The sequence below is a fragment of the Petromyzon marinus genome, chromosome 64 (assembly GCF_048934315.1).
Source record: "Petromyzon marinus isolate PM22_M1 ecotype Great Lakes invasive population chromosome 64, UKy_Petmar_22M1.pri1.0, whole genome shotgun sequence".
NCBI lineage: Eukaryota > Metazoa > Chordata > Hyperoartia > Petromyzontiformes > Petromyzontidae > Petromyzon > Petromyzon marinus.
The window spans coordinates 5133798-5159801 of record NC_133730.1 but is presented as its reverse complement, the minus strand read 5'-3'; the positions used below and the strand labels follow the sequence as shown (position 1 = coordinate 5159801).

The following is a 26004-nucleotide window of genomic DNA, read 5'->3' as shown; positions in this document are numbered from 1 at the left end:
TACAACGGGAGTTGTGCTAAGACGTTCGAACGACCAAATAGATTCCCGCTATTGCAAGGCATCAAGCGCTGCATTAACCACACGTGGGCGACCGCTTGTGTTGCCGTCGAAACGTCGTGATAGATTATTTTTGTGTTTTATTTTCCTACCTACGTGACTTTACCGAAAGAACCAAAGAGTCCGCCACGTGGTACTTGTGGAAAACAAAAAAACACGCAAACAAACACGCTCTGACAATAATGCATGTATTGTCTCACCGGTGTTACAGCAGAGAACGGCAAAATGCGTTCTCAGGTGTGAGACAAGGCCATGCAAACAAAATGCCACCAGACTTGACGATTTCCACCATCACCGCCATTATCACCATTATCACCATCTCGCCTCTCTCATCTCATTGCATGTCCCCTCTCGGTCTTTTCACTACGTGCGTGCGTACACCCGTGTGCTTGCAGTGTTGATGCTATCCTATTAATAATTTTTGAAGGACCCCCCCCCCCCCACCCGCCACTAACCTCATCGCCTTTCAATTTGAGAATATTCCGAGCGAGATGGTCAGGAAACCAACATGGTTGTGGCGGCCGAGAAATGGAACGGATTTCCAGGGCGAGTCGTCGCTCCGAGGAAGGAGATGGAGCGACGGAATCGGATCGTGGTGCGCGGGCAGACGCCGAGATGGATCACCACGTCGAGGGATCGTGAGAGGTGGCGGCAGCGGCGGCTTGGGGAGGCCTTCAACCAGCAGTGGATTTGACCGGTGGCCGTTGACGATGCCGGAAGAGCAGGTGCGACAGATTGGGGCGACTTAGAAGCGGTGAGATGAGAGGAGGCAGATGCAGACGCGACAGAGACGAGTGTTTCATTGGCTCCGGCATTGTCAATTGTATCGCTATGTTTAGCGAGATTTGAATTTGACCTCGCGTTCGACACGCCGCCATTCGTTTTCATGAACCCGAGAGGCCCCTTCGGCTACTTGGGGGCCCCCCCCTTTGCTTGACTTGCCCATGGCTGGCGGCACCCGTAGCACGCGAGTGAGCGTGCGCGCGAAGCGCCTGCGCGTGGTTTTTGGTCAATTCAAACTCCTGACACCTTCAAACCCGCCTCAAAACCTTCGGTGGAACAACAAACCCAAGATAAGAGTTTATTGCTCGGGCCCGGTGAGGCTTGAAGATGAAAAATATTAAGAATTCTGGATGTTGCCCCCCCTTTCTCCCGCCTCCCCGTCCCCCCACTCTCCCCATCCCCTCGTATCCTACCAATTCTTCCCTCCCCATATAACCTCTCACGATTCCGCTCACGAGTCCCCACCTCGCAGTTTGCCGTCTCTCTCTCTCTCTCCCCGTGGTCGCGTGGATCTTTTTTATCCTCCGGGTACTCCGGTTTTTCCCTCCACATTTAGAAACACGCGTCGAGACCATTTTGATTATTTCGCTGCTATAAATATTCGAGTGGCGAGCAACTTTGTTCAGCTATCATTTGTGGCCAGGTCGCTTCTGAAAAATAAGTTAAAACAGTCATATCTCGGTATACGACCGCTTTGGAGTACGTCGAATTTGGTACACGTCGTGTTTTGACGAGAAAAAAAGTGTCTTGGGATACGACGTCTTGCTTGGGATACAACGCGCTTGCTAGAACTTGTATGGGTCGGGATGAGTCACCGCGTACCCGCGTAGACCCCGTTCACGACTGAGACAAATCGCCGCTCCTCAGTCTGCCTGTAGATCTCGTTCAGTGCACAACCCTTGCTGTAACTATCTGTGAATTTTCACGTGTTTTTTGTCATTTTTACGTGAATTTTCAGCATGGTAAAGCGATGTTACATTTTATTTCAATTTATTTTAATTTATTTATGCATTAAATTTTAATTTACGTATGCATTTTAGTAATAGGGAGTGTCTAAATTATTTGATACAACCCCATTCATGTATAATATGCCGTATAAAATATAATTTCTTATACTCTGGAATGGACTATTTCCTTTCCCTTGATTTCTTATGGGAAAAATTCGTCTGGTAGACGTCACTGTCGGTATAAGTCCTCCTACCTTCTGGAACGAATTAACGACGTATACCGAGGAAGCATGTATAACTCAGTGGGGCTTTGCCTGGTAGGATGGGGATGGTTTAGTTTGTATTTGTTTGCGTTTGGGTGATTTGTTCACCTTTCTTGTACTTGATACCACGATCATGTTTTTGTAACTGTTTGTTGTTGCAACGTTCTTATCCGCCCAGACTGGACATCTGTGAAAAAGAGCTTTAGAGCTTATCGGATTCCTCCGGCATAAATAAATATCACGATTCTGGATGTGGCGGTGAGCCCAATATCAAATCCACCCCCCCCCCTTTCCTTAAACCCAGGGGGGGGGCCAATGAGCCCCTTGGCGTTTGTCCGCAGAGTTTCTGCACCACGTCCATCCCCCCCGACTCCTCTCACTGCGTGGTCACGGTTCGTGCCGAGTTACAACAGAATCAATAAAGCAACAAAAGACATAGCTCCCAACAAGAGCTTTCTTTCTCTCTCTCTCTCTTTGGGTTAGATCGCGTAAACAAACACGTGTTGACGCTTTTATATTTGTGCGATCTAACCCCAAAAACAAAAAGCGCTGGATATAGGTCGCAAAGGCCTACAGGTGTAAAACCAAAAAAATTGTTGTGGATGTGAAATAGAAAGTTGTCCGTGAGGTTATTTTTTTCTTGGGTTAGATGGCGGAAATATAAATATGTCGACCCATATTCGTCGCGCACTCCAACCCAAAATAATGGATAATATTGGTCGCGAAAGCCCGCTATGTGTTAAACCAAAAAATTGTTGTGGATGTGAAATTCTCACGATTTCAAGCCCTTTTCCCCCCCTCCCATCCCCATTACCCCCCCCCCCTCCTCCTCCAGCTCCCCTCTTTCCCGTGCAGTGACATTCCCAAAGCGTGCGCGCCCGTGCTCTTTGTCGACGGGCGCTGTCCAACACCCGCGTTGTAAAGAGGTCGGACAGCTCGCAAGGCCACGGGCGAAGGACGCGTTCCAAAACGTACAAACGATCGTTTAATCAATTGCACGAGAGGAACGATTCACCCCCTAATGACGCCCCCACCACCCTCCTCCTTCCCCGGTAAATCGTTAACGAACCGTCACGACTTTTGGGATGCCATACAATCTAGTGGACATCTGTGAAAAAGGGCTTAGCAGGCTCATCGGATTTCTCCAGCGTAAGTAAAGATTATGATTCTAAAAAAATAAAAATCCCAAGCTAAACGATCTATTCCTTTAGTCTCGACGGGGGCAGGGAGAGGGGGAGGAGACAAAGACCCCCCCCCTCACATTCCCCCCCCCCCCAGACCCTTCCCCCCCTGTGCTGAAGACTCCCTCAAGTGATGCCCCCCCCCTCGCAGCCTGTCCGCTTTCCACTTTTCGTCTCGCGCGTCGTCAGTCTTCGCCTATCCACTGCTGGATGAGGACCCCCACCACCCTGCCCACCCCCCTCCCGAGGGGCCGTCGGCATCTCTCACGGTGACGGCGACGATCCGGCACCACAAGCTCCCGCGCGACTAAGGCGCCGATTTCGCCGCTCCGTCGCCACGGAGGACGCCCGTCCCTGCCGTTTGGATGCCGTTGCCGTCGTGAGTCGCGGCCACTGCCCGTCGTCCCTTCTGGCCACGCCGCGTCCCGCTCCCGGCACAAACTTGATTTGTTTTTTCTTCTTATCAGCGGTCAGAGCGACCTCTTCCTTTCGTTCATTTATGGCGATTGCCCCCCTCCCCGCCCCCCCCCCCCCCCCCACCGACGGATGCTCGTTGTCGTAATCCACTTCGTTGAGCCGTCGTTCATGATAGCCAGGTCGCTTCTGCACAAGAAGCTAATCTCGCTCGGTGGGCTTTACCCGGTAAAATTCGAATAGTTTCGGTTTTTGCGTGTGATTTGCTTACCTTTCGTCTACTTTGCACTCCTATCGTGTTTTTGCATTGTTTGTTCTTGTAACTCTCTGAGCCGCCCCCTACTGGACATCTGTGAATTAAAGAGCTTTGTAGCTCATCGGATTCCTCCTGCAGTTCGAATAAATATTCTGAACCCGCATTGTAAATGTTGTGGATTTGCTCTCCGACACACAGCTGGTGGCGCTCAAGTATTTTCGCTTTTAAATCTAGATTTAAAACGAATTTCTTTAGAACTGCTTTTGGTGTTCAGTTAGGTGTCCATCCCCCACCCACCCCACCGCAACTCCGATTAGCACGCTTGGCTACATTACGGCACGAAAGTAGTTTACCATAAATACGTACGTACGTACGGATCAGACGCACGGACGACGACAAAGGCACGGAGGAGCGGCAGCACACGCCTTGGAAGAAAATCCATCGCGTTTCACGTATCGCACGCGTCCGCCGTTGTTTTGTCTCTTCGCAGACGTTCGGAGGCGCGCGGACAGACGGACGACCGAACACCGCAGCGAAAGTAGCGCGTCATACCTTCTTGTTGTATCACGGGCTCGTACGACAGAATATTTTCTTCGGGGCTCCCTGTGGGAAGGAGTGGGGAGGGGGTGAAAGAAATACACGAAGATGTAAGCCAAAAGACAATGGGCGTACGACGACAACAACGCGCACGCGCGCAATGTTTACATCCAGCGAAGGGCGAACGCGCCACGAACGCCGAGCTCAAGCGGATACGCTCAACTGCAAACCGCCGTAACGCTGCCCGGATTTATTATTTTTTCCGGCACGTTTCTCCCCTTGCTGTAGCCGACGGACTAAGTAATCGCGAAACCCTTTATCAGCGCCCTACCTTATTACAGACCAATTCGGACCTTATTGGTCACCCCGTGCCCCTTGTAAATCTCAACGTTCATCCTACAAAGTCCCCATCACAAGGAGAGACACACAAACAAATAGGCACGTTTTTTATTTGCCCGTATTGAAACGGCTGTACGCCGTATGGACCTGAAAACCCAATTTCCCTGTGCAACAATACCGGTAAACCGTATGGGGTGACAGGTATCCGACTATATTCCGATACACTACACTATAAAATTGGCCCGCATTGAAACGGCTGTACGCCGTATGGACCTGAAAACCCAGTTTCCCTGTACAACTATACGGGGTAACCGTCTGGGTTGACAGGTATTTCGAACAATTGTTTGCCCCAACAACGGCGGACCAAGCGCGGCCATTTCAGCCAAACTGTTCGCTACGCTTTGTTGATCGGTTGCAAAGGGGCAAACGCGCGTGCCCGTACAAAGCCACGCGCCACAGACTTACTTCCGCCTTTTCTCACGCTTAAAAGGATCCGAGCGCCCACACACCACGCGTGTGGTTTTGTTTTGTTGTTGTTGTTGCACGGCTCGCGATTTCACGGCGTGAGCGTTCGCGTCCCCCGCAGCCCGCCGCTTCTTCTTAACGTCCACACAAATTGATGCAACTAATTATTCCAGCGAGAAAATAAATAAAAAATAAACACGATAGCAAATTGGCCCGGGCGGTGGGAGTTGGGGGTGGGGGGGGGGGCTCGCAAGCGTGGGCACATGTGATGATTACTGGACATCTGTGAAAAAGAGATTCACAGCTCATTGGATTTCTCCAGGATAAATAAGGCGGTGGGGTGGTCGGTGGGGGACAGGCAGGATTTTAAAACGGCCTCGCCGGGAGATCAGAGCGCTTGTGCTCACCGTAACGCCACAGCGGTTACCCCCCCTCCTCCCACTCCAACACGAGAAGCAAGCGCCACCACGGGTAGGGCCAAGCAACCTACTTGTCTCCCACTGCCACCGCTTAACCGAAGAGAGAAAACAAGCCAACTTGGAATCCGCACCGAGCCTCCCTTCTCTCTGTCTCTCTGTCTCTCTCTTTGCGAGCGATCCAAAGCTTCCGCGATTTCTCACAAAGCCGGCAAGAGAGAGGGGGCTGTCGACGGGGCCGCAAGGAGCGCTCGGTGCGCCGGTGAACTCATTTTACTCGTGCGCGTGCGATCGCCGCTGGCTGACGGCACTGTCCTCAGCAGGTGATTTGAAAGGCTTGGATGGGGTGGCGTGGAGGGGGGTTACAAAGGGGACCTTCTCTCACCCCCCCCCACCCCCCACCCCACCCCTCCAAGGGCACTACAACGGAGCCAGCGATGATCACCCGGAGGAGGGGGGGGGATGAGATTTCAGGAGGCCGCGTTTATTCTTTATTTATATTTTTTTCCCCCTCCGGACGAGGGCATCGCAGGCCAGAAGCAATCGAAAAGTAACGTAATAGCGGCAAATAAATAAATATAGCCCGCCCGTCGTCTATGGAAGGTAACGATTTACCTCGCAAAAAAAAACAATTATAGGGAGAGGGAAAAAAAAGCCGTAAATAGAAATCGATGAAAAAAAATATAATAAAATGAAATGATCTCCGAAGGACAACGGGGAAAATGACGAGACAGGGATGAGATTGGATGGACCCGCTGCAGCCAAATGTTGGCCCATTAAATACATCTCTCGCGTGTGGTTTTTTGTTTTGGGGGGGGGGGGGTTGTTCACTCATAATGTTGCCTGAGATTGGGTTTAAGTGCCCTGGCAGAAAATCTCAACAATTTTAGCACCGAAATAAGCTTGCTCTGCCGTTCCAGATTGCTCATCGAGGTTAATAAGCGCCCGATTAAATCAACATTCCATTATATCAGCGCACGGTATGCGATTTAGTAAAAATTGTAGTTTTTTTTTAATCGAGAAACATTTTCCCATTCAAATTACTTTTGTTTCTATATCGGAATAGACGCAGAAAGTATTTCTGTCGTTGTAAAATTAGTGAATCAGTTACGTAAAATATCTTAGGAGTTACATCTTCCCCGAGTTTGTAATGTAAATTAGCGTGAGGTAACAGGACATTTCCCTCATGGGGATCTTACGCAACGGATTACACGTACTCCTTGTTGTAAAATTCTTAATAGACAAAATACAAAGATCCCCCATATGAACCTCATGGCGGTTACCCCTCTGACATCCGTGATGCAGTCATTTTTAGCCTGTTGATGGTCGGCGACGCGGCAATCGACTCATCTCGACGAGCTGTACCCACGATGCACCGCTACGGTGCGTACGAGCGTTCAGGGTTTCGGCACAATCGTCCTCGCTGCGTTTCGACACCGCGGGGTGGCACCGATTTCGGATTGGTACCCCGGTCGTGGAGTGAAGTAACACCCCTGGGAAAAAGAGTGTCCCAGAAATAAAATATTTAATTGCCTCGGCCATTTTGTATTATTTGGTACCCAGGGGTTACCGCCATAAGGATCATATAGCCTTAACAGATTGTTGGGACAAGTGCTGTTAGCGAGCACCCATGAAGGCCGGCATGGCCCACGAGGGAGTGGTTGGCCAGCACCACGCCCGACCGCCTTTGTCTCCACAGTGGCGATGTTTTGCACACTGCACCAGGTACTCATTTGAGGCCGTGTCGACTTAGGGGAAGCCCAGGACTTGTTGAAATATACGCCACTGTGGTTGGCCGTGAGAGGGAATCGAACACGGGTCTCCGGGCTTTGCAGCGCAGCGCGCTAACTGCTGCGCCACTGTTCCCCGCATTCTCAACGGTTACCGACAGGACACCAGAATCCCCCAAGGATTAAAAGGAAAACCCAAATAAACCCACAAGATGCTCCGAGTGCTCGCGTTTACCCTTCTAACTCGCCGAAATGCGCGAGAAGCGGTTCTTCAGCGAGCATGAAAATAATGTTTTTTTTTCTTTCCCCTGACGAGGCCAGTTTAGTTGCTTTGCTGCAAGGCTCCGCCACCAGAGTGCATCGTTATAAAACGAGAGCGTTATTCAGTAAGTGTACGTCGCGAAATCTAAACCCGTCGTCAAAACAGTTCCCCCCTCCCACCCCCCCCCCCCCCATGTTCAATAATTTGTTCATCATCATCGTCGTCATCATCATCATCAGCAGCCTTGGTCAATTTACTGCTGGATGAAGGCCTCCATCTCCGTTTCCTCCACGTAAGCTGCCACCTATCCACAATTCCGCGATGGATTAATCAACCCGGCACCGGCATTCATTGCGAACAAATGTTTTGAAGTCTGCGTTCGAAAGCAAATTTGACGATGCAGGAAAGAATACCGATAACCGCTGTAAGACAATCGATGATATGAAAACACGAACGGGTTATCACATTTAATGATCCTTTACCTGGTAAAGTTGTATTTATTTATTAACTAACAGAACCGTGGCTGTGCCCTTGAAGAGCAAATAAAAAATACTTTTAAAACACCAGGGAGAGGGGGGGGGGGGTTAATTTGAAGAGGGGCTAAAATAATGACCGGGCAGTCTCCCAACGTATATTTATATTTTGTAACAACAATGCACTTTTGTCACGCTCACAAACAACAAATGGACAAACATCCATCGATTTTGTCAAAACATTTGAAAATATATTTTGCAACGGACAATGGGCTACGTTATAATTTGGTGAAACTTCTTTTTTGACACTTAAAAAAAGACAAAATCATTGGTCACGCTTCATTGTAATTTTTCTTGTTTACTACATTTAATTAATTACTGACTTTACAACAAAAAATGCCAAATGGAAAGCCTGTTTTGCCGACATGCTCCCTGGACAGAAGCTACTCTGCAGGATATGGCACTGCCTCCCTGATTAAACACATTGCAGGCAAAAATCACCGATTCTGGTCCTCAGGCCTTCAAATGCCGGGCACACACAATGGAACATCCGTGAGCCTCACCACACGCCTTGAAGGGACCGAGTCTCTGAGCTCCAGTGAACCCAAATTATACTGATATCTGATATGGCTGTTGTTCACGATTGCACCCAATTACTGACGAAACGTGGTACTCAGATTGTAAATGTTGTGGCTTGGCTCTCCAACGCACAGGCGTACTAGTGACGAATTGGCCACGTTCTGTTTACGTGACAACCCTTACTAGTTGGCTGTGTCGGGTGGTGGCGGGTTTTAACGACACGTTTATATATTTACGCGATCTAACCCCAAAAACAAACCTCTTATGAATAATAACAACAACAAACATCACAATCGGAGAAATCAAGATGAGAAATCAAACTTACTCAAATGGTTTTCATTACCGCTGGGAGGAACAGGTGTGACCAGCTCTGTGAAATGAAAGCGCAGGACACGGATGTGTACACAACGGTGACCAACAGATGGAGGACACAAACGTGATGGCCGAAAAACAGATCGCAAACAAATAATAAACGACAACAATTACCGAAATGGAAAATTGCTTCATCCCCATCTCTGAGCGTTGAGGACGTGAAAGCAAAGGACCCATTTTATTCAATTTCCGTCCCCTCTCACCGCCTCCCTTCCCCACCTACGATCAATTGGGAATTACACAAACCTACTAATTCAATGCATTGAAGTTTCTTTTGCGTTTTTAAACATTTCCACAGCAAGGGCGACTTTCATCCCGCTCTGCACGTACATCGCTAACTCCTTCCAACGGTGCAGGCAACGTTCTTCCCCGCATCCGACGCGGCAGCGCTGCGTTATCAACTTCTGCCGCGTAGGGGCAGCTGTGCGACTGTGGTGCCCCCCCAACCCTTCTTTCGAATGCAGCCAAGTATTGAAAGAGATTTAGGTGATTATCATTATTGTTATTCTACTGGAGAAAAACCTCTGCCGAGTCTCAAGACTCTTTTTTTCAGACGGTTCCTGCCAAGTTTTCGCAGTAGGGGGCGATGACCGCTGCTGTGGGTGCACGCGTGATCCCGATTGAGTAGCTTGCCGTGTCGTTTTTCAAACTCGGGTAAAATATGGACCTGCGAGTATCGTCACGTGACCCTCAACGTCCGGCGCCGTAGTCCAGCGTCGTCACGGTTAACACGCACCGCGGGAATAACCGGGGAGGGCGCTAGTTTCGAACCGTGAAATCGTGAAATCGTGCTATGGCTAAGGCCATGCCAAGCGCCCAACGAAAGGTTGGCGTAAAGGCATTGAAGCGCCCCGCGCAGGTCGCAAACTCGTACAAGTAACTTCCATATTATTCCAGACCGGGGATTGAACCAGGATGGTGCGGCTGACTCGGCGGGTCACAAGGCAAAGCTGACCATAAAAACCGCCACTGCCGCCGCCGCCGCCGCCGCAGCGACACCACCATCTGGCGGCAAAAATCCGGCGGGGGGAAAAAGTTGGCATTTTTTAAAAATCGGTTCGATGAGGGTCGTTTCCTCCAGAATAAAATGAAAATTACAACGACCAAAAAAAAATGTGCGCCACATGCAGAAATGTTTCGACGAGACCCAAATGCCCCCCCCCCCCCCAGGAGGGAGGAGAACGACCCACGCGTTTTCAGACGAAAAACATTTATCCCCGCGCACAAATTGTTCCGTCAACAAGCGTCAGGCGGTAATGGACGGCTGCGGGGGGGGGGATGGGCGGGGAGAGGGAAGTGACGGCGGAAACATTTAATGGGACGCTTTGCAAGCGTAATAATAAACTCTTAAGAGGGCCCCGCAACACCTCTGAGAAAAAGTGGATCGCAAAATTGTCGCCGTAGTGATGAAGGTAGAGGTGAAGGGGCGGCCCCTGCACAATTGCCTCGTAACTTTGGCCTACTCTTCCACACTGGCCACGTGTCTCGGAAGAATGCGGGAGCAACCCCCACACAATTCACCCCACCCCCGCATGCGGACCTGCCTATCGTAAACACCTTTAACTGTGTGGCGCATCTATTTTAGCCCGCCGAGCGGGCCGAGAGTTGCGGGAGGGATCCAAGAAACTTGAATCCTCGTTTCAACTGCCGCGAGCCGGGGGGACCAAAGCGGCGCTCCGCTTTCGGGATCGCAAGAAGGAACCGCCGTCATCGGGGCGGGAATAGGGGCTTCGACTCCTCGCAAACAGGGCCCACACGGGCAGGCAGACAGGCTGCGCTCCCCGCCAACTGCGTACGTTCGGTGGCAGTCGCTGCGACGCGGCGGTCGGCGGCGATTTCAACCGCTCGCTGCGGGGGGTTCACGGTTCGAATCCAGCGGCCGCCCTGGTTAAGTCACCGCGGCGTGTGTTAACCGTAGCAGTGGCAATGATACTGCCGCGACTCCTACGGGCTGTCTGCTCCACAGCTGGCGTTAAAATTCCCCGCGCCCCTCACCGCCCGATGCCATTCCCTGGGAGTGGTGGGGCCACTGCGCGCCGTGCGCGTCAAGAGTCCAAATATGAAAATGACCCGCAACTTACTCAACTGGGATGACGCATTGGGGATCATCGCACCCCCCTCCCCGCCCCCCGCCCCACTACTGGCAGACTAACGCCCAAGAGGTCACGCTGGCAAATGAGACTCAGTGCAGCTCCAAGGCTATGGAAAGCGTTTGGCCTCCGACAATAAGACAAATCAGAATCTTTAGAGCTATTTAAATCTCGCCCCCGAAAAACTCACCCCTTTAAAAATGTCCATTTCCCCCGTAGGTTTTTGGTCGCTAACGCTGTCTCTCTGGTCTCATTTCCCTGCTTTCCATACAACGGGCACGTTGGGATCCTTGGATGAAATGCGATGTCCAGTAGACATCTGTGGAAAAAGAGCTTTGTAGCTCGTCGGATTCCTACAATTTTTAATAAACTGCTTCTAATTCTGATCCTCGTGTCTCGGGGGGGGGTCCTCACCTGGTTTTGGTTACACACACAACAAACTTGCAACTGCGGCTCAGAGCCAAACGTCCAGCTCGCAAAACGGTTCGGCGTTAACACTGAACGCGCGCGTACATATTTGATTTTTTTGCCGGTCGTTGCAAGGAGATGTGGGGGGGGGGACAGAAGCGATTTAAAAAAAAAAAAAAGTTTTTTTTTGCTGCTGCTGTCCCCGTCGTTTTAATAGCCTCCGTCTCTCCCTTTGCCTCTGGTCTTCAAACACTTACTTAGCGTTTTCATTCCGTAATCTTCATCGCTGAAGCTCGTCAGCTCCTATACAAGGGGCGGCGGTCCAGACAGCGGGCACCAATGTCGCAACGGAAATTGAAACAATAACGACGACGACGACGACGACAGCCACAGAAATAAAGTGACGCACAGCAACAAAAAAACAAAAGGCACAAAAATTTGCAAAGGAGGTAGAAGAAAAAGAAAAAAAGGGGGGGAAAGAAAAATAAAACCAAAAAGAGAAATAAGAAACAAAACACCACATGGGAGGAAAGGTCAGTCAATTCACGCCATCGGACACTGCCCAACGTCGGCCGGGAGTTTACGGTCAAGGCTCCTTTGGGGTTTGTTTTTCAAATACATTTATTTTTTTCAATCTATATCGTTCGGAAGGCAAAAGAAAAAAAGGCGACGACGCAACGGTGAGATTCGATACGCGGACGACGACGACGACGACGCATTTTGCCTCTCGTTTCGTCGTCACGTTAATAATTGTTGCTGCCGTTGTTTTGCGGGCCTGGGACTATTTCTCTGTAAGTTTAATGCACCCCCGGCCCCCCCCCCACCACCTTCCCTTATCACCTCTTGCCCCCTGCCCCCCACCCCCAGAAAAAAAATCACATTGGGGCTAACCAACGCGATTACTTTGTGTGAAAAAGAGGCGATAAATCGATAGACTTATACATACCCCCCCCCCCCCCCGGTTGTCCCCCGTCCGGTTTTTCTGTCACCTAAAGCGTCGTTGTTATGGGCCTAAGTTGTTGTCGTTTCATAACATCCTAAATAAAATAAAAATACAACAATAATCATTGTTGTTTTCATTCTACTTTTTCGCGTTTCCGACCGGCTCTCTCTTCGCTCGCGCCGAGACTCGCCGGGCCGCATCGCCTCGCACGCACCTCTGCGACCGTCATCCTCACCAAGATCTGCGCCCGTGCATCACGTCTGGTAACCGTCGCTGGACGCACCACGTGGAATATCGAGCCCAGCAGCCGATTGGGTGGGTCGGTCGCTCGCTGCTCAAATACAATCTATCCTACCTTGCTTTCATGTCTACGTATCTCACCTGAGTCTAATTGGTGAAACAAAATGACTAAATGTATAAACTATCCACGAGCGGAGGCAAGGGGGCTGGGAGCGCAGTTTGACCCAGTGCCTCGTGACAACATCTTAAAAGCCAGAGATTTTCTTTTAATGCCGCGTTAATGACGTTCCCACACTGAGCCAGACAAGAGTTCCCGTCTTCTCCTGCGGTCGTCACGTACCGATTGGAACGAAGCAAGATTCAACGGATGGTGCCGACAAGAGCGTATTCTGCGCTTCTGACAGAGCTTGCTCCCGACGCGGAAGCACGCTTCCCGGTCAAGCTCTCCCGGGACGTGTTTTCCTGGTTGTACCCGCGCGTCTTTTTTTGGCACGATTGCTCACAATTTCGCTTCCAGGCGTCGGCAGCAAGCCGTCGTGACGTCACGTCGAACAGCACGCTGACAGACCGACGGAGAGACACGCGCGCACAGCTAATGCACTAACGCTTCCTAACGATCGCTCGAAAGCTGAAAAAAAAAACTGAACCCAGTTATATCTACGGGACTCTTTTGCCAGAGATAAAACCGCTTAACCCGAGCTATTAATGCTTTGTGTGCGTGCATTGTCCTTGTACTGGTCGCCTTTTGGTGGCACTTGGTCAAGCACTAGTGAGGATAGGCCATAAAGGAGGCGGTCTCTGGTGTGGGCCAATCAGTTTCAAGGACAATGCATACATTATGAAGACATTTGTTTGCACGTTTTACCACAAGTCTGTGTGGATAATGCACAATTGATGCCTTGTAATAGTAATAGGTTCCTATTTGGCGTTTGAACATTTAACACCTGCATTTATTTATGCCAGAAAGGTTACAGTTTTTTTTGTTCATCATTCGCTATCTTGAAGATGCTTCAGGCGTGTGGAGTGAAACGTCGGACGACCTGCCCAACAATCCCCTAAAACAACGAGCCCTAAAACGCGCCGGGGTCGCGTCGAGCTCGTCGATTGTTCCGCGATGTTTTCACAACGAAATTCTACATCTTGCTGCGACGGTGGCAAGCAGCGTTCCATCTCCCTCGTTCCGCTACGCACAGGAATTCGTGGGGTTCGATCCCAGACCCCGAACATGCCCGTTTGTATATTTGGAGTCCGCGTGCTTTCTCCTCTCCCTCTCGCCCCCGTAGTGGCCGCGTGGATTTTTCTACGGGTACCTCCGGTTTTGACCTCCTACACACATTCATAAACGCGCTTTTAGATTATTTGGTCGCTGCCCTAAATTATAAATTCTCGCGCGCGATGGCGATATCAGCCTCCAGCGATGAGCTATCGCGTGTGGCCAGGTCGCCTCTGAAATAAGAGCTCATAGGTCGGTGGCCTCTACCTGGCAAGGACACATACGGTAACTTCTCGCGCACCACGTGTAGGCCAAACCGCGCTAATCGGGTGGTGCGACATATAACCAACTCAGTTCGCAAACGTTTCGCCGCTCGCGAATTTCCGTGAATTCCGAGGCCGCCAAAACCTGCACCAAACTCGGTCACGGTGGAATACTGTCTACCCGGTTTAGGATGGATATGTTTGCGCGTGTTTTGACGTTTGCGTGTTAAGTGGATAACGGCGACTGCCGTGGGTGTATACACAGCGGGAGAGGGATCATTTGTGACTGCTCGACACCGCTGTGATCTCAACTGTCTATTATTATTATCATTGCCGTTCCGTTTGTTTGCCCATGAAAGGTCTCACCGAGTCTCAAGACTCTCTTAGGAAGGCCTTGTCAGAAGGGGGGACCAGTCGCTACGCGAAATTCCACTTCGTGACTTGGATCGCATTACCCAATTGACTTCTGCGATCCACGTGGGCCATCGGCGGACGAATGTTGGCCGAAAAAGACGAATTTGCTCCACATATCTTCTGGGCCGCTCCCTCTTGTACATTCCCATTTTGTCACTCCGCTGCTGGATGGGGGGGAGGGGGGGGGCTCATCCCCTCCACACCCCGTGGGCCGTGAGGGATCGTGGTTGGGGCGTGCGTAGCTACACGACCCACCCCCCCCACCTCTTTGTACCGTGATGGCCATATACGGTGATAAACCACCGTCCTCAAAAAAAGCCTCCGTCTCGGTTGCAAAGTGAGCGGGCTTTTTTCCCCCGCTTCGCTGACGAAGGGGACTTCATAATATGCACAAGCGATCGTTACGCCGGCGATCCTTGCACTAACCCCCTTCCTCGCTCAGTCTCTTGTCGTGTCTCGCGCATCGCGGGACCGGCTCATCCCATATGTAACGATTCCCAAGCAACGAACCAAAAGAGTGCCGGTCGGAGTCAAAATATTAAGAGGCCACCCGTGAAATCCGGGGGTGGGGGCGGGGGGTTTTAACGTTGTCCATTTTTGTACAGGGGGCTCGCCGTGAAAAACACCACAACACCATAGCCGCCCAATGTCGCAGCCACTCTTGGCGAGGATATATAAAAAAAACGGCTATGGTTTTTTGTTGTTCAAGAGCTTTCAAAGGTTGAAGGGAAAGTTATTTCGGCACGTTTGCTTCCTGTTTAGTGCCGTACATGCGCGAACATTGGCGGCCCTAATTGTGTCAGCGGCTCTAGTCCGTCCGTCCCTCTCTAAAAACAACGGCAAGAGGCGAGAGTCACGATAACTCAAACAACAATATTCATAACTCTCGTAAAAAAAACAGTCCTGCGCGAACGATACTTGTTTTTGCACGTCAAAAAAAAAAAACTAGCGCTGCTTAAAAGGATTCGCCTTTGGCTCCACTATCCTCCGGAGCCCCGTGGTCTCGTCGCCGGCCCTCCCGGACGTTGCTGCTCCCTGCGCCAACTGGCCACCCACTGTTACCGCCGTCGCCGACGAAACGCTATCCGGGGGGGGGGGGGGTCTGGGGCGAGCGGGGGTGGACCAAAAAGCCGCCCTTTTGTAAAGCGTACCAGGATCCGTGCGTGCGCGATTTTTTATTTTTCCTTCCTCGTCGGCTTTTCATCAATTAATTATAATCTTTGGGGGGGGGGGGGGGGGGGGGGGGGGTTGGGGGGGAACAGCTGAGAGAAGCCTCTTGACCGCAAAGAACCGACCTGACGGTGGGCAGCACGGGCACGCCGCCCTCCGTCGCTCCGCCGCGCCCGCCCGCCCGCCCCCCGGACTCGGGCTTTACTTACGTTCCGTCTCTACAGTTTCCTGATCGCTTGGCGCCTTCGTCTTGTGGAAGGGGAATTTTCGCGAAAAGATGAAGCTCTTTTTACGTTTGTCATTGAACGAGTGCTGGACAGGGAGGGGGACAAGGGAGGAGGGGAGGGAGGGAGGAGGAGGAGGGAGGGAGGGAGGAGGAGGGGATATATCGGGCAAAGCAGGGAGATGGGTCGGGGGTTGGGGGAGAGGGGAAAGGGGGAAGGGAGGGAGGGAGGATGAAACAGGGATATCTTAACATGCTCCACAAACAAGCCCTGTGTAAGCTGCGAGCAGGACAACTGCCTGCTTTATCTCATAGGGGGATATCGTATTCATAATAATAATAATAACTGCTTTGAGACAGTGTAAAATTGTGGAGCCCTGCAATTGCTTGCTCAAGCCTCCAGCGGCAGGAGGGCCTCCGCTGGACGTTGCTCTATCCCAGTGTTCGTCACTCATTTTCAGAGGGGGGGGGGGGGGGGGCGCCACTTTCGCCGATAACACATCATCAGTGTGTGTGTGAGGGCCCACCACACCATTTGAAACACCATTGGGGGTTTGTGATCAGCACGATGATGATGAATGGCGGGGGGGGGGGGGGGGAGCCTCGCTAAAGGCCACCGGGGGCCGCCATTGGCCTCGTGGGCCTTGCTAATGAAAGAAGGCCGCTCCTACAGGGGAGCTCACTCCATGCGATTTGGCCTACTCTTGGGGAAAAAAAAAGAGGCACTGCCCGCCGCAATTAACCCCCCGCACGTGACCTGCGAGATTGGTTCGCAGTGGTGTGGCCCACTGCTGGGCATCTCACAAAAGAGCTTCATAGCTCATCGGATTTTTTCCCCTCTGGTCTAAATAAATATTCCGATTCTGAAGCCAATGCCGGGTGGACAGAGGCGTTTCAACTGCCACGCCGGGAGATGTAACTCGGTGATCTCCAAATTGCAAGCCAAGGTGTGTGCCGGCTACCTACGGCACAGATATCCTTGGTTCTTTCGGTAAAGTCACGTAGAAGGGAAACAATAAATTATTTTTCATATTTTTATTATTTTATTGTTTCCCTTCTACGTGACTTTACCGAAAGAACCAAGAATATGGATCCCTGCAGTCACGAAAGCTTTAAATCAAAATTTACGGCACAAATGTTAATGCGAGCTAGAGGTCTTCCATCAAATTCCAATCAACCGTGCGTTTCGTTTTGGCCACTGGCAAGAAATCAGAGGAGACGGCCAACGCGTAAACGAGCGGGAAACCACAACCAAAAGCCTCCGCGCACATGGATTCGAGAATCCGTTTTTTTTTCTTGCGCGAAAGGAAATTGGAGTGACTGGCGAAAACTCGCGTGCAGGAGGGGACATTCGCGAGCGTCTCTCTTTGCGGGACTGACTGAAGAAGTAAAAAAAGAATAACCCACCCCTACCACCTCACCCCTCTAGTACCCGAATAGTGCTGGCAATATGATTGCAGCGAAGGATTAATATCGATGTTGATGGGTTGTTTCCTAGCAATAGGCCTCACGCGGCTGCAGATGCGTTGATTTCGCAGGTAGGGCTACCTTCGTATCATTTGTGCTGTTAAGTATTGCGATGACCTCTTTAGTGGGGGGGGGGGGGGGCGAATTCTTCCTCAAAAAATAAATTGAATGAATGAAAGGCCGTACAAATTGGAAGTCACGGGCCGGATATCCCCACACCCTGTTCTAAACTAAGGTCTGCGCATGTGTGACTGATTAACTGTAATTATTGTGATTATTACGCAACAGCTGCTTAAGGGAAAGGACAAGAGATGGTCTTAAAGGCATAATCAATCGTTTTTAAGAGGGGGGCCCAAAACTGGTGGATTTGCAGAAAAAGTTGCGTTGCGAGATTTGCCGAGCGGCCAATGGGAGAGCGGGCGAGGCTTCGGCCAGGGGATAGCGGTGCAGAAAGCGGGTTCACGACCCCTCAGCGCAGCGCTTCGAGCGTTATTATCCACTCATAGAGCAAGGGGTGGGTTTTCTCCGTAGCTCTCTCTCAACCACGTTTTCAAAACACGATTTGAAACTTTGATCCTTTACTCGCGTGCGAAAAACAGGTCAATTTTAACGTGCCATTTTACTGAGGGACGACTGTGTGCGTTTGACTTGGTGTGATCTGGGACTGTTGTTGGTTTTTTTTACTGCCTTGCCCCCAAGCTTGGATCTGGTGTTGACAAATCGTATTCATGTACTTTATTTGTGTTCATTTGATTTTTTTTTATTCACTGACTTGCTTACATTTATCTGTCTCTATTTCACACTGCTATCGTTCGCTTGCCGGCTCACGCGTCCCAAACGGCCATGTGTGAAAAAGAGCTTTGTAGCTCATCGGATTCCTCCAGTATAAATACATTCAGATTCTGGAATTCGGTTGGCCACAACAAAGGCAAATTTAGCAGTAGGGCCTCACCTCGCTCCCCCCTCCCCCCACTGAAACAGGAGACTTCGGGACTCATTGAGATTTTCTCCTAGGCAAAACGTGCACGTTCTTTTGGCTTTTTTTCTTACTTAATTTAAACGCGTTTGTAAAAAATTATAATTCTACGGTTGGCACTTACACAGGGGCTGTTTGCTTCAATGGACATTCGCTCGTTGAGCACATGCGGTCGGGGCGATTCAAAAAGCGAGCACACGTAACGGTCAAAGAAAACCAACGGTAACAGAAAGAAAAAAAAAATCGAAAAATATATATAAAAAAACAAAACAAATGCGGAGCAATTATGGGATTCAAGGATGCCGTTATCTGTAAACAAATAAAATAAACGGGTAGATAAAATACAACGTTTTATATTCAGTGTTCCAGAATGTACCATATGCCATATCTCTTGATCGAGACTCCGATACAGCACACCACATATCAATATCATCTTGTCGCAAAGTCTAAATACGGTCGAATGAGTGTGGGGAAGGTTAACCTCCATTAGATGCAATTAAAAATTGGTGCCGGAAATTCCACATTCACATGGCAGGGACTAGTATGTCCGATAGGACAGTTATTATTAACTTCGCACAAAGTGGAAGCCATTTTATTCACTTTAAAGAGGATGATGGGCCGAGGAATGAATACCCCAAGCGGGAATTGAACTCACGACCAAATTTACAGTGCGGTGGGTGCTTGAACCTCGGCACGACCCGGCCAAATGAACACCCCAATAGGCTTGAGTATGTATAAATATAAAACCTTCCTCAATCCACTGCTGGATAAAGGTCTTGCCTCACCGTGTCAGAAAAGGGTGGGGGTGGGGGGGCGGTTATCAGAGCATACTTCACCACGCTGGTCATCACGGGTCGGGTGAAGAGGTTGGGGGCACGCAGGACCAGTAGCTCAGATATCACTCGCCACTGATGTTAGCCGTGGCCGGCCCGTGGACAGTGATGGCCGAATTAACAGCAGAGCACGCGCTGAACACTACTGCTACCACGCCACCCTTTAATTATTATTCCGATTTATGTCCGGTACAATTCAGTTGTCCAATTAGACGTTAATTATTACGACGTACAATACCGTCGAGTTGACCAATTATATGCGAGTTACCTTACAGAATTAAAATCTCGCGGCTGCACAGAAGGAACGCCACGATCCTCTGAGCGAGCGGCAATCAGAAATTTTGAATGTGCCAGATGCGTTTAAAAAAAAAAAACTCAAATCTCACCACCGTTGCGACATTTCCCGACCCCCCCCCCCCCCGCCATTGTCAAGCGGTGCGACGCGAAAAGGATATTGCCACGGCAAACCTAAACTCTCGCGCCGACGGCCTCCGTCACACGCCATTCTCGTTTTGATGTCACAAAGTAATTTACGCACAGATTTTGCTATTTAAAACGGCCTCATTGCAACACCCTTTTTGTGAATCCACAGCTGCATTAAGGCCCTCCCTCCCATTATCTGCACCTGGTCAATGACAGTCGCTTGACCGTACTCGGCGACCTGAGTTCAAATCCCAGCCAGGCTATATATGTATTCGTCAGTGGCGGGCGATATCTGCGTCGGGAGTCATTCAGCCCCCCCACGCTTCATCGGCGTGCGATGACCCAACGCGGTGAAGTATGGTCAAACGATAACTCCCCAAGACCGACGAGGCATGGGGGGGGGGGGGGGGGGGTGGCTTCATCTAGTGGGCACGCTAACCAAGAGCTGTAAACATGATTATGACCTTCTGAGCGTGACTCTGGAAAACTGAAATTGCAAAAATTATTCACAGCAACCGAAAGTAAAAAAAAGATAAATAAACACACACACACAGTTGCCTTGGCATGCCCATGCAGACTTGGGAAATGAGTAAAGAAAATGTGAAACTTCATAATCAGCAAGCTTAGTCAAGTGCCATGCAAGAAGGAGAGAGGGGGGGAGGGTAACGTGTTGACAGTGTGTGCACGTGTGCGCGTATTGTGTGCGAGCGTGTGCGTTAACTTTAATCAACAACTGGGGCTTAACACCGTCCGTGTCCGCTCATTAACGGTTGAAAAGTAGCTCAGTTAATTGGGCACCTCCTCCTCCCTTTCTCAAGGTTCATCGATGTCAACGTTTCCTCCACACAAGCAGTGCGGGGCTGTGCTACTGCATTTATCTCCAATGGACTATGGATGTACGTGTGCTGAACTTCTTTCGCACCGTGCGCAGCCAACTGTGCCAATCGGAGGTGCGGGGGAAGGACAACAAACTAAACACAAAACGTAGTTCTAAAGAAATTAGTTTTCAGTCGAGGTAATTTAAAGGTGAGTGCACGGATTTCTCGACTCCGCCGAGCATCCGGTAAATGTCGAGGAGATTGTCTCGAAAACCCTGCAGTGGCTTCAGTTGAACAGCAGCAGACTAATAAAACCAAGGAGGTGTGTGACCTTGAAATTAACGAACTTACATTTTGAGCGGCACCCTATCCCGGATGTTTTGCCTACCGAAGGCACGCTTCGCGGATGATGATAATCAACCTCCCGTCCAGCGGCACATGTGGAAACAGAGGAGAGACTTTTTTTCTTCACCCCTCCCCCCCCCAAACTATTTTCGTGTTATCTGACGAGTTACTACTTACCGAATCAAATCATCTGCCTCCGAAATATTACAATCCCCTCCATAGGACAGCCAATATTGACTTACCACAAAATGGTATGAAATGCAGCAGTCCAAGAAGCTGATTGGGCTGAATATCGACGCTCCCCAGACGGGATTTGAACCCGTGGCCTTTATGGTAATGGCCTACGACAATCAGCCAACTTGAGTTTACTTTCAACGACTGTCTTGTTACTTAGATACGGGTATTTTAACCATGCAGACAATTTTTTTTTTATCTACGACGGTAACACCCATTAATTGGTGAAATTCGGCGGGCGCACGCCAATTCAATCCGGGGCATTCACTTTCAAGGCTAATTGAATGTGAATTTGACGTTACCCCGATGTTCGTCTTGAAACGACAGTCTTCCCCCCCGCACCCCCAACCCCACCCCCCCCGGATGGCGTCGCCACAAGCGTGAACAATCGCCTCTTGGTTCACCAAAGCACGAAGGCTCCCCCCCTCCCACCCCCGCCACCGCCCCCGCGCGGTTCTACTACCACCAAAGCCCACGGTGGCGAGTTTCCATTCTACCATTTTTTTTTTTGGGGGGGGGGGGTGGGGAGGATCGCGTCAGATTTGCGTGCCGAATCTACCAGAATCCTCCAGGCGTTTGGTGCTCAAATTGGCACCAGATCCACTTCGCGCCGACGCGAATATCTGCGGCTCGTTCCTACCGGAAAAGTGTGATGAACGGCGAGCGACGGAGGAGTGTGGTGTGTGGTGTGTGTGTATATAAAAAAAACATGAACACATTTTTACAAGAGCGCGGAAATTATGCCACGGATGAGCACGGACTAAAAAAAAAAGGCGAATTCCGTTGATGCCTTTCACAGTTCGGGATGAAACATGAGAAGGATTGGGTTTAGGTGGAAAAGTTATTTGTCGTTTCTTTTTGCTTAAAAGCATTTGAATCTTGCCCACTGAACGGTGGTGGTGCTGAGCCCCAGCTGTTAAAGACTGAAATGTGCGGTGCGTCTCATTCAATGGCAAGCTTCTCTGGTCCCAACTGAGCAGCTTAAGTAAAAGACAGGTCACACGTCAGGGCTTCTGCACACACACGTTAAACCAATAAAGTTTTTTTTTTTCTCCCTCTGTTAGCCAGTCTCACAAATGCGGTGCCATTAGTTTGACCGTCAGTCGTGATTAGTCGCTTTGATGTGATTAGTTTTTTTGTTAATACTTAAAAAAAATTAAATACGTTAACGTAGAGTCGCGGGAGGTGAAAGGTCACGGGCAACTTTGGTGCAAAGGATGAAGAAATCTTCCATTCGAACAAGACGACAATCTCACACGGGCACTTTACTCAGTTCGGGCGAATGTTCGTAACCGCAGGTCATATTAGGTAAAAAATATTGTTTTGGGTTCCCCCTCCCCTCCCCCCCTCCCGCGAACAGACGAACATGGACCGAGGAAAATACGTCACGAAGCAAAACAGTGAGAAGAAGAGGAGGTAACAAGGCATTTGTGTCGACAGTCGAACTAAAAAGCTAACGGGATCACGTTAAGAGCGCCAAAAAAACAGAACATTTACAACTTGGCGCGTTCCGAGCAACCCGCAGTTTAAAATTTAGCGGGGCTGGGTTATAGACGGGGGGGGGGGCGGGGGAGGAGCCCAAAACCACGCGAGAAAAAAAAACAACAGCGCAGCACCTGCAAAATGTAAACAGCGGCGATCGTTAGCGACGACGTGCAAATCGACGTCAAGTGCAAAACACAAAACACAACCTCAACGAAACGAACGAGGCGTTGGACGCTAAAACGTCCCGTACAAAAGTCCCACGTGGGGGTGCCTCTCTCTCTCTTGCAAAGCAGCCTAATGCTACCGAGCCAACGTCACCAAATTCAACTTGAACTTCTCGGCCCGCTTCAGCCGAGGCTTCAGTCGGCAGATTGCCGCAGGCTATTCCCCCATCCCGCCCCCGTAGTGCGGTCGAGGAAAGCAGTCAAACGTTTAGAGCGCGCGGTCATTCAACGCTTTTGCCCTATCACGCCCACCCCCTAATATTATACGGCGGCCAATCGGTGAGCTCAGCAAATGTCTTTTTGTTGTAGACATATACGTGACTATTTAACTATCATAGGATAGATATGTACATAGCCAAATTAACAGTCTTGCTCCTCCTCGGTGCACTGCGGCCTCTCGCAATGTGACTGAACTATCTCAGTCTGCACATTCACTCAGACACCGCGATTCACGTCTCGTCAATGATGGTGCTGATAAGACGATGAGAATGGTGGTCACGACGATGATGATGGTGGCTGATAATACTGGTGGTGGTGATGATGGTAGCGGTGATGGTAATGTTGACGATGATAATGGTAGTACTGTAGTGGTGATGATGGTGATGATGGTGGTGGTGATGACGATGGCGACGACGCTCCGTCACTAACTTCGTCACTCACGGAATTAACAACAATGCTGAGGGGTCTGGCATAGGCGTGCCCTGTGCAACACTGCCGGGAGAGAAGTGGCCCCCCTCTCTCTGTCGTCTATCGCGGCACAGGTTCCCGGGGCCGTCAGCGGCGACTGGGCGGGGCGGCCGACAGCGGCGACTGGGGGGGAGGGGGCCGTCAGCGGTAGCGCGGTGGACGACCTCTCGATGAGCCTGGGGGGGGGTGGGGAGGGTGTCCGAGATTTTTCTTTTTGCTTGCCGCGACGACGGCACGGACGACTCACCCCTTTTCCGTCGATGTTGCACGGTTTGGCGTTGAACTTCACGGTTTTTAACCGCGCCCTCTCCTTCCTTTCCACCCTGCGGGCGGACGGGCGACGGGGGGGGCGGGGTGGGGGTAGGGGGGGGCAAACGTCCATAGGGAGGCGCGCGTTAGCGACGCCGTTAATCAGCTCGATTAAATAACCCCTCATTCAAGGCTTGGCGCGACCCGTCGCGAGCACACGTTCCGCTCAGTGGGCGATTGCTGTTGCGACTGCTCGGTTCAGGGGGCCTGCGCCGAGAACCTGCGGTAAATCGCGGAGCGCGCAAGCAACGACGGCGGGGGAATCAGCCGCCGCTGGGCCGAACGCCCGCGGCGATTTGCGTCGCGAACGTGCAACGCTCCGTACGTTGAACTTCTTTCGCACCGTACGTAGCCAGCAGAGGGTGAACGGACGGGATTGTCCATGGGTCTAGAGCAGCGGTTCTCAATCCGGGGTGCACGCACCCCCTGGGGGTGCGAGATGCCCTTTCTGGGGGGTGTGCGAGACACGGACAGATTTTTTTTTTTATATAGAAGGTAAATCATCGAAAAGGCGAATTGAGCACGGGCACGTAAGTACAACTACTTTGTTGCATAAAACCCTAAGTATTTGTTAACATTATACATTTTGTTCACGATGGAGAGAACCAAAGGGGTGCCAGGCTACAGTAAAGGTTAAGAACCAATGGCCTAGAGGAACATGTGCAGCGGTCCCTTGCTTTTGTCAATCCACTGCAGAATGAGGGCTTCCCTGGCAAAGGGTTCATGAGGTATGGAGCAAGCTTATACTTAAAGCAGAGCGAATAACCAATTGGAACAATTACAAAAATCACGACATTAATTAATCATCGTAATTGACAGCCCTTCCGTCAATCCACTGCTGGATGAAGACCTCCCCCGCCAACGCCGTGCCGTTCACGGAGAGGCTGTCTGGCCATACTTCACCACGCCGGCGAAGGCGGCATGGTGAAGACGGCCGGAGGAGCTGAGGACCGGCTGGGATATCCGATGTTAGCCATACCCCGGAGAAAAAAAAAAAACTAATGGTGGTCACGGCGCAGTTACACTACCCGCTTCACCTAACGACCTTCGCGACAACCGCTCCCCGCCACAACCGCTCCCCGCCACAACCGCTCCCCGACCCAGCGGCGGCACTGGCCGCCCTCGCTAGAGGAACACGTGTGGCACACACGTGGCACACGGGCAACGGAGACGCACGTGTGCGCCAGTGGGATTAATGCGGCAGCGATTCCCGCAGCTGCGGGTGGAAGGGTGGGGGCAGGGTATGCGTCAGTCACGGCGGCTAGGAGATGTTAACTACCTCGCCTGGTATACAGGAGGTCGTGGGTTCGATCCATATCCTGACGCCTGCTGTATATTTAAAGTTTGCGTGCCTCTCTCTCTCATCATCATCACGGTGGCTAGGAGATGTTAACTACCTCGCTTGGTATGCAGGAGGTCGTGGGTTCGATCCCGACCCTGACGCCTGCTGCTGTATATTTGGAGTTTGCGTGTCTCTCTCCACGCGTGGTCGCGTCAATTGTTCTCCAGGTCCTCCGGGTTTTCCCCTCCACAATTTAGAATCAGAGTATTTGGCTGCTGCTATAAATGCCCACGTGATGATAAGCCGCCACTCCGTCGAGCTGTCGCCTGTGATGGCCAGGGTCGCTTCTGAGAAAGAGCTACGTAGCTCAGTGGGGCCCTTACCTGGTAAAATGCAAAGTCAATAAATCACTGCCTCTAAAAACACCGCAGCAGCGCTGACTCACGCCGTGACGCGCGGCAGCCAAAATCAAATTAGGATTTTCATTTTATTTTGTTCCCTTCCCAAAGACCCGCGAGTGATGCGTTGGGTTTTATTTCTCAATATTATTGTTGTTCTTCTTGTTTTTGTTTGACATCAACAGCGTATGTTCCGGGGCACTTTATTATTATTGCAATTACGATCGCGCGAAGTGTGCGTGCTAGGTGATAACCAGTTACCGTAGATTTGACCGTGCGCTAGGTGTGCTATGACCCCGCAGGCTTCGTGTTTGCATCACGATGCACCGACGAGATGATAATTGTTGTTTTACATGTCGTGGCGCCATTTGTGCAAACACAACAATAACAGTTGCTGCCATTCACCACAACGTGCCAGGAACATTATCGCATGCGCACTAATACACTCACAAAACACGCACACTCGTTTTAACACACTCAAACTC

The 26004-nt window shown here is 50.7% G+C and overlaps 1 protein-coding gene across 9 annotated transcripts in view; it reads right to left on the bottom strand.

Moving 5' to 3' along the window:
• Positions 1 to 26004, bottom strand: part of LOC116956329 (disks large homolog 2-like) — a 539014-nt gene that overhangs the window by 28649 nt on the left and 484361 nt on the right. For 6 of the 9 annotated variants that reach the window (XM_032977873.2, XM_032977875.2, XM_032977876.2 and 3 more), the window contains 4 exons: positions 23778 to 23853; positions 16025 to 16127; positions 9028 to 9072; positions 4454 to 4504 (listed from right to left, as the gene is read on the bottom strand). In XM_032977873.2, the coding sequence (XP_032833764.1) occupies positions 4454 to 4504; positions 9028 to 9072; positions 16025 to 16127; positions 23778 to 23853 (275 nt within the window). Of the gene's footprint in view, positions 1 to 4453; positions 4505 to 9027; positions 9073 to 11829; positions 11876 to 16024; positions 16128 to 23777; positions 23854 to 26004 lie in introns of all 9 variants that reach the window. The other 3 variants (XM_076054104.1, XM_076054103.1, XM_076054105.1) reach the window with 3 other exon arrangements.